A 12,711-nucleotide genomic window follows, 5' to 3' on the forward strand; every position below is an offset into this window, starting at 1 on the left:
CCCGTTCCATCCCAAGAAAAAAGTAAAATTTTGTAGTAATTAGAAAAAAAATCAAAATCACGTATATGAATATTATTTAAGTTTGAATAATATGAAGAAATGGTGTCCGTGCAAACTTAAATTTCCTGATGTTGAAGAGTTTGTCAAAGCACAGTTGTGAAAAAAGTTGGATGGCTTGTAGAAGTAGTACGTAGAAAAAAAGGGAGGGGTTAGGATGTTTGAACATTTCCAGACTTTGGGATTGCCTTGAAAGAAGGGTTTAGGCATTGAAATTTCAATGAAGGCTCGGTTGGAATTTGGATTCTTTCAATGCATGGTTCATCGTTTCGTCTGAAAAGGCTGCGTACATGTTAATGTGTTTAACTGACAAGTGCTTTAGATTTCGTCTTATAAAAATTTGAAGTTGTTTAGGGCTGTCAATTCTGAAACTTGACCAAAGATTGAATTTGACAATAAGTTTGATTGATCTTTTTTTTTTTTCACCTACATTCAGGGAATGAAAAATTTTATTTATAAAAAAAAAATGAAAATGTTCACTTCGGGGATGGCTGAGCTATTCAATATTCTTAGGCAAGATGTGCATTTTTCATTTTTTCAATAAAAATATTATATGTAGTTGGAAGATAAAAGAAGAGATTATAAAATTTGAAATTTGAATATTAAATTTTTATGATGTTCGCATAAATTAATTGACTTAAATCTCTTTTTTTTTTTTTTAATTAAAGACTCCTTTCTTTTACGTTGGGGCAAGACTTTTTGGTTTTAAAACTTTTATTTTCTTTAGAAAAAGAAATAGATGATTCAATTGAATAAGAAAGGGATTCAAATATGAAATATTTTGGATTTATTGGAATATGATGTGTTTGACACATAAGATTATGATAGGATAGAATAAGATGATATTATAAATAAAATAAAATAAAATAATATCATCTTATTTTATGTTTGATATGTGTAAAAATTAAAATATGATAATTTATTCATTGGTCAAAATTATACTTTTTCAAAATTTATATAACTTAAATTATTAACGTAATTTTTAAGAGTTTAATAAAATATATAAGTTCAATTGCATGAATTAAAAATAATTTTCTCTATTTGAATTATTTTATACTAAAAAAATAATTAATTCTCCTTATAATCTTATAATTTTCTTTAAATATAAACTAAATATAATATAAAATAATTATTATTCTATTATATCCATAATCTTATGTGTCAAATATGATTATAAGTTATTGTTTTAGTTAATATAGTATTTTGAAGAATTATTGTTTCGTCCCGTATTAAAGGGTTAAAATATTGTTGAATTTTAGGGTCATGGCAATTTCTTATTACGTTGTAGCTAGTCCTCCTCTTTTGACTTCCATTCATGACTATTGACTAAGGGCAGAACAAAAATTTGGCCTTAAGGGGAAGAAGGGTGGGCAATGTACACTACAAGAAATTTTTAATTTTTAACTACAAAGTGTTGCAAAACATATATTTTTTCAGCATAAATAGTATTATGTTGTAATAGCTTAGTAGAAGTTACACTAATTTCAATCTATGGGCGATTAATTGGTTTTGATGAATGCTAATGATGAAGTTCCACTCAAATTGCTTAGATGGTTAACTTGTAATTAATTAAAGTATAGTTTGGCAAACATCCATTCACTCTTAACAATTTGGTAAAAAGGAATTCAACATTTGGGATGCATGTGTGTAATATAAAATTATAACATATGTTATCAAAGTGGATGCGTGAGATATCATCAGATAATTTCTACAAGATTTGAAACAAAATTAGTAGTCCTGTTCCTTCCATCATTGAAACCTCTTTTTTTTTCCTTTGTTGCTTTTGTTTTTCTACACCTGAGGGGATTAGTAACGGTCAAATTCAGCCAGGTATTGCGCTTTAATTTGAGCCGTGAAGGTCAAGTTCAGAGAAATATTGGTTTCCGAAACCGTTGTAGCTGTAAAAAGATGACGGGTGATTTCATTCTTAGAATTTAGGTTCCGTTTGGTTCATACTTTAATTTTTATTTATTTATTTATTTATTTTTTGTAATAAAATAAGACTGAATTGAAAACAATGAACAAATTAGTAAAATGAAAAAAAAAAAAAAAAAAACCAACCCAACCTTTTACTTTTTTATGCTTTACCTGTGGGCGCACTACATGCCTCGGGTTTGAAACTAATACAAGTGTTTTACAGGTGAATACGCTGCATTGAAAATTATGGCCATTTCAATCATTCTAACCGTGGGAAAAACTAATTTGCACCGACTTATATATATATATATATTTGTTTCAATAATGTGAATATATTATATATATTTCATGAAAAAATATTATCTAAATTATGCAACATGCATTGCTCTCCATTGCCCAAAAAAAAAAAAAAAAATCTTGAAATCTTATGTGTCTTATTTAAATTTTATTCTTTGTGAATTTCGTTTAATTTTATATTAATTTATTTGTTAATTTTTTAATGTATATATATAGTGTATGTGGCAGATGATAATTTTTACTTGCATATCTGTAATCTGTTTTAAAAAAAAAATAATATGCATATTTAAAAAAAGCAAGAAAAAAAAACTATTCAATTACATGGACACATGTGAACAAAATCTTTAGTTGATGTGAGACTAAAATGAAAAAAAAAAAAAAGATACTTATTTGACATTAAACGAAAATGTGTTTGAAAAGTTCAGCAACTTCAATCAATTCAATGCAATTGTTTTATAGAAACTATATAAGATGGTAAGTTGTAAAAAACTCAACTGGCTGCTTTGAAAGTTCAAGCCAAACCTATTGATTTAGAACGACAGAAGTTATTAAAATAATAAAAAGAACAAAACGCATTGCTTCATTTTACCCAACTTTCTCCAATTTTGGAGGCTACCATTCCCTTACAATGTTTCAAATTTCTAAAGTTTTTACTTCAGCTAGCTTACCTAATTTCAGAGATTAAATGGGAAAACATTAAGATTTCAGCGTAATGTAGGGAGCAGTTATATTGACCGCTGCCTAACTAGCTAGTAAATCAATACTTGGCCAAGTCCGGAAACTACAAAATCAATTATCAAAGACTGCAATTAAACTATTTCAAGTCCCATGCAGCAATTTTCATTTGCCCGATTTGTGGGACACGGTCCCCTTACACCCATTTTCAACAAAACGTTTCTTCAAACAATCAGGAGCTGACGGCAGTTTAATTTAATTAACTCATATAATTATTTTTAAAATTTAATATTTAATAAAGTTAAAATTTAAATCTCAATATTTATAATTTTTTCTTATATTTCATAGTGCAGCCTTTTTGTTAGGGAAAAAAAAAAGAAACCGAGTTATAACTTATAACAGACTGCTGAATTTACTGCAGCAGGGACCTAAAGATCATTGGCTAGGACTAATGACTGTGATATTCCACATTCTGGAACATCAGGTCCTTGGCGTTTGATAGACTTTGATAGCCATGATAAAAGGTTGCAGATTACGCAAGGCCTGCCTCATGCTTGCCTAAGCGAGGATCCGGCAAGAAAAAATGACCCATTAACTTACTCAGAGCTTTAATGTCAAAGCTTAAGGCTGGTGAAAGAAACGTTAATCAATATTATTGGTGTAGTAGTCAATTCTGTAGATTTATATATTCTTTGTTTATACAGTTAGGTGAATGTTCTAGGTTTTTCCTTGTGCAGGTAATTAGTTTGCAACAGCAAGTTTAACATTCGTGAACATACTTCAGCCTCTAAATTTATTTGGCTGTCAATCAAATGATAGTTAATTTTGATTTTGGCACATGATTAAATTCTAATCAATTAATTAGTGGGTCGATTGAGAATATATGGAAATTTATTAATCTTTATATATATTTGAATAAATTAAGATAATGGTTTTTTATATTTTTTATATGCCAAGTCACAGTCGTTTCTAATTAATTAACATGACCTACAAAACAAGCATAATATCGAATCCAATAATTCTAGTTTTACATGTAAATTAGACATGGTCGAGTCAAGGTTTTTCTGGGTCTCTTTCATATATACCAATTACCATTCAAAGCATTGACACGAGACTTTGTATAGTCGTGCCATTGTTACGTACGTTTACGTTGTTTTTGTACGTAGAAAGCAAAAAGACTTGAGTCCGTGCATGCTTAATCGATAAATTCCAACATTTTTAATAATATTTAAATTATGTTTTTAATTTACATTCGAATATTTGACTAATTTTTAAATTTTTTTATTTAATAATGAGTAGCATTTGAATCTCATTACAAAATCAAGTAATAGTCTTTTTTTAATTCGTGGTATTCTTATTTTCTCATTGCCCTCCAAGAAACTTTCAAGTTATAAAAAAGAAAAAAAAAGAATTCCTCTTTTTCGCTAGGATAAATGAAAGTTTTTTTTTTTTTTTCTATATTTTCCTAAATATGCTAACGTATTGGATGACGATTGATTGAAAGTTCGTCCTTTTTCATAAAAAAAAATTTAAATTTAAATTTTATCAGTGATCATTTATTGAGAAAATTTTAAATATATAATTTATAATTATTTATTTTAAGTTATTATGTATGATACATCTTATTCTGACTTGAAGAACTTAATAATCTATCAACTCTAAAATTTTCTTACAAAAAACAAAAAATTGATTGAAGGACAATTCTTTTTTTTTTTTCTTGCGGTTGACTTACAAAGAAATGTCTTAAAAAGAGCAATAATTGTCAATATATTGAATAAATATATTAATTTTAATAATAAAAATATAATAAATATTTTTAAGATACTTGCTCTTTTTTGTTTAAGTCAATGAATTAGTAGAATTGTGTTTTTCTATTCTCTCAAAAGCAAGAATAATATTGCCCATGTTGAAAAGAGAAAAAGAAGCCAATTATCATATGGTTTACTGTTAAAATGTTAAATTTTTAATTTTTATAATTAGTGACCAATCTTTAATAAAATCAAATACCTAATAGTATCAAATACTAACAGAAAAAGAAAAAATTGAAAGGGATTCAAGATTATTGGTACCACATAGCAATAGATATTACAAGCAGTCAATAATTGTATAATTTATTGATAAAATGATAGATTCATAGTTTTAGTAATTAAATTGAATTCTTGAAAATATTATAAAAAATGAAAAAAATTAGTGTTATGAATAATTTGTGAATAATAATAAAAAATTTAAATTTGTATTTGAATTTTAAAAATATTTAATATGATATGTATATAATAAATTTATTAATTAATATAATATTTAAAAATAATTTATCTGTTATTTGTTATCAGTTAAAGTTAATAATATTAAAAATAAATATTATATTAATTAAAAAATTTATAATTCAAATATCATATTAAAAATTTTTAAAATTTAAATATTATATTAAATATTTTACTATAATTTAAAAATTATTTATAATATTAATTCAAAAATAAATAATACAAGCTGTCTGAGAATCTAAATTCCAAAATAAGTAATACAAGTTGCCCGGAAACGACGTCAGACGAGGTAAGAAAACGAGACGCCGAGGCAAGGTTAAGAACGCCAAACCGACACGGCATCAGTGGTTCTGGACCCCACTTACGTCGTACTTTCATTTTTGGTCAAACTATACAAATCTAATTTCTACCGTTCCTTTCAAACTTCACATCATTTCCATCTTTGAGTCTTTAGCGTAATAATACCTCTACTTGTATATAAACAAAAAAATATGTGTAAATAAATAATGCCAATTTTAGCCGGCGACATGGACCACCGCCCCATGTCAAACATTGCTTATTTATTTATTTTAATTATTTTTATATTTTTATTAAATATGATAATTCATATTATATTTTTTTATATTAAATACATATAAAATAAAAAATATAAATTTCTATTTATATAAACACGTTACACATAAAATATATTTTTAATTTTTATTAAATATATAAAATTTTTATTAAAATTTTAAATTATATTATTTTTTAAAATTTTTTTATTTTTTATATAGTACTGTTTAAAATTATGAAATGTACTCCAAATCAACCGAGCAATGATCGGATTGACGTTGTTGAAATTAAACAGTACATGCAGGTAAAGTCACAAAGAGTTTTTATTTCAACAAGTAATTGTATAGTATTTTTTTAATGAAATTATAAATACAAATTACAATCATAATCAATAATCGTATAGTATTTAAACCTCTCAAATTTTATTAATTCTAAATTAACTCATTTATGAAAGGTTAATAAATCTCATACACTAAACTGATGTAAAAAATATAACAAAAAGCAAGTGACTAAGATAATGTAAATTGATAATTAAAGTAAGTGCTTGTATATTTAATTTAGAGTGATCAGATTATTTTTTAATAATTTTTTAATTAAAAAAAAATTACATATGATATTGTAAGTATATAATAATTTTAAATATCATAATCGTATTATGATTTTAGATATTATTTTAATTATACTGTCATAATCACTAATATTACATTTGAAAATCAACTTGCCAGACTTGATAAAAGACGATTGATATCAGTTTTTTTTTTTTTTTCCAACTAAGCATCATTATAAAATTCAAAAAATCAATATTTGAAAAGAAAATACATGAGACCTTCGTAACTCTTTTCACATGTATGGTTGACTCAGTGGTTACTGTAATCTTAGATATATTAGATTTTTAATTATCAAATTGTTAACAGAAGTCGTGGTTTGCTTATGTCCTCCACGATAAATTATACTTAAAACACTTGGAGCCATCATTTTATATAATTTTTTTATGGATAAATATTAAAAGTTATATATTGAAAGGTAGTCGTATCTCATTTTGTACGTATTCAATTTCTTTCTCCCGTTATTCAAACCCGAAAAATTTCAAGAGTTTGTGTAAGATTCACTCCATGAATGTCATTAGATTGTATGATTATTAATTATTAAAAATTATCATAATTTCAGTTAATTTTTATAATTATTTTTTTAAATGACATTAAATAAATATAATATATAATTTTTATTTTTATTTAAAAATTTGTTATGATTTTAACAAACAGTGAATTTTAGATGTGTTAGAAATATATCACGTTTATTGTAAAAATGAAAATTTAAACCCCACTGTATTGCAAATTATTTTGTTTGAGTGACTAGATATGCTATTAATTAAGTTAAATTTACACATTCATAATTTTATTTAAATTTCCTTGAGTCGGTATGTGTTGAAAAAGTAGACTTTGTTGTTCACAGCCGCGTTCTCTTTTTCTATTTTCGAATATAATTCTAGGAAACCTGGTGCCGATCAAATGTGAACATTGACTCAAACCGCGTAGTTGGGCGTAACTGATGCTTTAAGGAGAAAACAAATACTGCCAATTACCAATAGCCCAGGACTTTCTCCCCTGTTTCCTCACTAATTAAAAAGAAAAAAAATTCACTTTCTCCTCTCCTACCAAAAAAAAAAAAAAGAGCATACTTTATAAACCAAAATCAAGACTACTAAGTATAATTGTAGTTTCATCAAATTAAATGAAAAATGTTTATATATTGTATGCAGAATTAGTCAAGAAATACAAGCTCTTTAGACTGTCTTTTAAAGACTCACTTCCTCACTTTCCTGATCATTCCCTCCCTACTTTATTAGAAGCAGAATTCTATATAAAGAGCTCAAGACAACAAAGGGCTTAAGACAACAAATTGCCTTGGCAAACAATTTTTGTGGGACATCGATCCTGGAAACTTGATTTTCTCTCCAAGGTACACAATTCAGTTTCAAAATGGAGAAAGCCTGGAAAATTGTCCTGTTTTCATGCCTGGTGGTTTCTTTCTTGGCTTCATCGTCTGCCCAAACCTGTCTTACCCAAACTTTTTCCAACAACAAGCGGTATACCAACTGCAGCGATCTTCCAGCCTTGAACTGTTTCCTCCATTGGACATATAATCAAACAGCTGAGACCGTTGAGATTGCATTTAGACACACCGGCACCACCTCATCAAGATGGTCAGCTTGGGCTATCAATCCTGCAGGACCAAGAATGCAGGGTTCCCAGGCTTTGGTTGCCTTTGTCAACTCCAGTGGCGTCGCTCACGCATTCACAACATCAATTGATTCCATGGGCCCTTCCATGCAACAGAGTGTTTTGAGCTTTGATGTTCCAAGCCTTTCAGCAACCTTTGAGAACAATGAAATGACGATATTTGCTGTCCTGAGAATTTCCGGAAATTTGTTATCTACCAGCCAGGTGTGGCAGGAAGGTCCTGTGACTAACGACCGACTAGGTACTCATCCTATTGGTGGAGCCAACCTTCAGTCCACTGGAAGTGTCAATTTCCTCACAGGACAAACTGGAGGGAGTTCATCTGGTTCAAGAACTAGAAGAAGAAATGTAAGTAACTCGAATCTCGGATTAATTTCTGGCAGAAAAAAAAAATCTTGGATTAATTTTATAATTTGATTTTATTATCATTATAATCACAAAGTTTGTTGGATGCATTTACTCTTTCAACTACCATTCATGTCTTTGGGTCTGTTTCCTTGTTTGTTTCTTTGTTGTTTTGTTATTTCTTGGAGCAATGAAGGCGCCTATAAATGGATTATATTGTGTAATTTTCGAGTTTAACATTTTCACAAGACTCAAGTTTAGGTCTTTCTTAGAGATTTATTGTTGGATTTGAGCTCTGTTATTTGATTTTGAATTTCAACTTGTCAATTTGTCTCAATTTTGACCATAGATAGAACTAGAATTACTATACAAATTTGATTCAACAATTCAATTTTTCAATGGTGCATTGTTTGAAATTTCCAGGTTCATGGGGTATTGAACACCGTCAGCTGGGGAATCTTGATGCCGTTGGGAGCCATAACGGCTAGGTACATGAAGGTGTTCAAATCAGCAGACCCGGCATGGTTTTATCTCCATGTTGCTTGCCAATCTTCGGCCTATATTGTTGGTGTTGCAGGATGGGCAACTGGTATTAAGCTCGGCAGCGATTCTCCTGGAGTCACACAGAATACCCACAGGAACATTGGCATTGTCCTCTTCTGCCTCGGAACTCTTCAGGTAATTTCTTCTCCCTTAACATTTTTTAGCTTAGTTAATTAAACATTAAACTCAACGGTGGGTAAATTAAACATTAAACTCAACGGTGGGTAAAGGAAATATGGAACTGCATATCATTTTCCTTTCATTTATCTCAGATTGAAATATCATATTTTATCATGTTCAACTTGAGCTGATGCACAACTTCTAGGCTCTGTCAATTCTGATCTGTTAGAAAATGACCTTAACAAGTTTGCTGACAAGAAGTTGCATAGATACATGAATTGCCAGGTCTATAAGTATTTGACAGGGGTCTTAGTCCTTTCCTTCAGTTTGCCGCTATGACATACTTTCATGAAGTTTCTAATAGTTCCCTTAAAGACTACTCTAACTCCACTTCGAATTATTACTTCTTTAGCAACGGTTTCTTACAGATATTGGATTGAAATATTGACAGGTCTTTGCTTTGCTTCTGAGGCCAAAGAAGGATCACAAATACAGATTCTATTGGAACATCTACCACCATTCCATTGGTTACACTGTCATCATCCTCAGCATCATCAACATTTTCGAGGGCTTCGACATCCTTCAACCTGATGACAAATGGGAAAGAATTTACATTGGCATTCTCATATTTTTAGGAATTGTCGCAACTTTATTGGAAGCATTCACTTGGTACATAGTTCTCAGGAGGAGGAAGACAGGATCTTCTGATAAGCATTCTCACACCATGAATGGAGCCACTGGATTGAATGGATATGGTGCCACGGGACAGGGCGTGTAATAACTTTTTTTGGTTAGAATAAAACTCTAGGCCTTTTTTTCCCCCTTTTGGTGTTTGTTCTTAGGTGCTACTAATACCATCCGACATTGTTTGTTTTGGTCGGACTATTACACCATGAGCTTAGGGTGTTTTGGATGACCCCCATTTTTTATTACAGCTTATTGTTTTTCATTTTGTTGTGTGATCTCTGAGTTATACACCGTAGTTTTGGTTTTGTATATATGAACTCATATATTTTTTTTCCCGTCTTTGACTCAATATTTTTCTTTCAATTCAGTAATTATTGTTCTTTTAACTCTGCTGCGGAAATTAAGCAGCAAAAATTGAAGTATGACCAATTCCATTGGTACTTTGACAAAGAGGAAAGTACGGACCATTAAAGTAAATGTTGCTTTGCTTAAGTCCAATAACATCCACTTTCCAACCTCTTTCTTAAGTCAAAGGTATGGGTGGCTCCTGAAACACTATTAAATTTAAGCACAAACAACTTTTAAATGTTTTGGCAAGGCTAAATTTGATTTAGCCTTCTGCATTTGGTCTTGAATAATTTATAGTCAATTATTGGAGAAGCTTAAATTATTTTTTTTTTCAAAAAAAAAATTATAAGAAAAGTAGAATTGTTTTTATTAATTTTTTTTTAATAAAAAGCAACAAGCAATCTAAAGATAAAATAAAATTGTAAATACAAAAATTTAGGCTTTGGTTGATTGGAAAAAATATATTTTATTTTCATTTTCTAAAATATAGTTTTTATTTTTCATTTTTTGTTTTTTAAAAAATGTATTTGATAAAAGAAAATAAAAATTATTTTCTAAAATAAAAAGGAAAATAAATAAAATATTCAATGAATTACTATTAATGACATCTAATTATGAATATAATATATATTTATTAATTGATACTGTCATAACGTCTAGATCCGGAGATCTATCGCTAGACATTGACTTTCAAGGGAGTCGCCACCAATCTTTTTTATCTAGGTGCGATTGGCCACCTAAAGAATCTGCCCTTTTAGGGAACACCTAAGCTTGAGGGTCCCTAAAAGAATAGGTTCAGGTCTGCTAACCAGAACAAAGTTCGGGAGTTCGGTTACGTGTGAGGAAGGTTGTAGCACCCTCACAACGCCCATCAAAAGATGGTACCAGCTTAAATTTGTGTTATCCAAAAGCCTTAAAATTTTACCAAGTAATTAGTTGTTGGAAATGATTCTCAATTGACTCTAATACTTTTAGCAGAAAATTGAGAAAATTCCCTCACCTCAGGAGTATGCAAGAAAAACTACTGTTTCACTTGCAGGGGCTCCGTCGTCGGATTTATTAAAGAAAAAAACAAAATCATCCAATTAATTATTGGAAATTATTCTCAATTAACTCTAATACTTTTAGCAGAAAATTGAGAAAATTCCCTCACCTCAAGAGTATGCAAGAAAAACTACTGTTTCACTTGCAGAGGCTCCGTCGTCGGATTAATTAAAGAAAAAAAAAAAAAATCAAAATCAGCAAAGTAATTAATTATCGGAAATTATTCTCAATTGACTCTAATACTTTTAGCAGAAAATTGAGAAAATTCCCTCACCTCAGGAGTATGCAAGAAAAACTACTGTTTTTACTTGTAGAGGCTCCGTCGTCGGATTGATTAAAGAAAAAAGAAAAAAAAATCAAGATCAAAATCAAAGTCAAATAAAAAAAATTCAAAAAAAAAAAAAAAAAAAAAAAAAAAAACCTGGAGCGGCTCGGCTATCGGCTCGGCTCGGCTCGGCTCAAGGAAGAAAAAACGGCTCGGAGGAGCGGCTTGGGAAGACCGGCTCGGCTCGGCTCGGCTCGGAGGGGGGCTGGGCACGCGCGGGTCAGAATCGGGTCGACGCTCGGGTCGGGTCGGGTTCGGCAAAACGCGCGGATCCTCTTATTAACTTAAAGCCAAAACGACGTCGTTTTGGGAGGGTATAAAAGGCACTAACCTCTGTTTTTCGGCAGATCGTTCTCCCCCTCTCTCTCTCTTCTTCTTTTTTCCTCTCCCTTCTCTCTAAAAAACCGAAGAACTCCGGTGGAAGATTCACCGGATTCTGGAAATTTTCGCCGGAATCTGGGTTTTTTCGCCGGAAGTTGGCCGGAAATTTGACGGTTTCTGGGATTCTTCGCCGGTTTCTGGGATTCTTCGCCGGAAACTGGGCAGGTCGCCGGAAACTTCAATGTTGGCCGGAATTTTGGCCGGAAACTTCAAGATTGGCCGGAAAATTCAACCGGAAACTGGAATTTCCCAGAAATTCCCAGAAAAAAAAAAAAATTTCGAAAAATCCCCAAAAAATTTCTGATAATTTCTGGAACTCTCCTAAACCTTTTCCTAGCCTTCTATACTCTTTCCTACGCCTTTGCTTCTCAAATCAGTAGCTCTAGCTTACTGTTTTCTCTGTGTTTTCTTGACTGTTCCAGGGGGGTCCCTTTTATAGGGATTGATCAGGAGTTTCTGATCAATCCCAATTCCTCTTTGGACGGGAATTCAGTCTTTGAATCCAATTGGACTCTTCTGATTGAATTCCCCTTCAGAGTGGGAGTCTTCAACTTTGAATCCTAGCCCTCCAAAATAAAAATTAAAATAAAATTAAAAAAAAATCTAGATAATTGGAAAGATAAATCAAAAGATAAAAAATTTTCAAATAATATCTGAAAATCAGAAAAAATCAGAACAGATAATTAAAAAAAAAAAAAGATAAGAATAATAATATAATAATAATAAATATATAACTATATACATATAAATCTATTCTAATGAAAAAAATATATATATATATATACATATATTAATACATAATAATAAATAATACACAAGAGAGAAAGAAAAAAAAATAAAAAATAAAAATAAAAATAAAAATAAAAATAAAAAATAAAAAATACGGGTAAAAATTCAATTGGGCCTTGCCCATTTGGGC

General features: G+C 30.0%; 1 protein-coding gene across 1 annotated transcript; it reads left to right on the forward strand.

The window, feature by feature from the left end:
- Positions 1-7,415: 7,415 nt before the first annotated feature.
- On the forward strand, positions 7,416-10,029 carry LOC111305566 (cytochrome b561 and DOMON domain-containing protein At5g35735-like). The gene is made up of 3 exons (XM_022903215.2): positions 7,416-8,347; positions 8,768-9,022; positions 9,459-10,029. The coding sequence occupies exons 1-3, from the start codon at positions 7,739-7,741 to the stop codon at positions 9,783-9,785; spliced, it is 1,191 nt and encodes a 396-aa protein (XP_022758950.1). The 5' UTR covers positions 7,416-7,738; the 3' UTR covers positions 9,786-10,029.
- The last annotated feature ends 2,682 nt before the right edge of the window (positions 10,030-12,711 follow it).

This window comes from Durio zibethinus, chromosome 21 (genome assembly GCF_047325235.1).
Source record: "Durio zibethinus cultivar Kanyao isolate XHJ-2024 chromosome 21, ASM4732523v1, whole genome shotgun sequence".
In the NCBI taxonomy this organism is placed as follows: domain Eukaryota; kingdom Viridiplantae; phylum Streptophyta; class Magnoliopsida; order Malvales; family Malvaceae; genus Durio; species Durio zibethinus.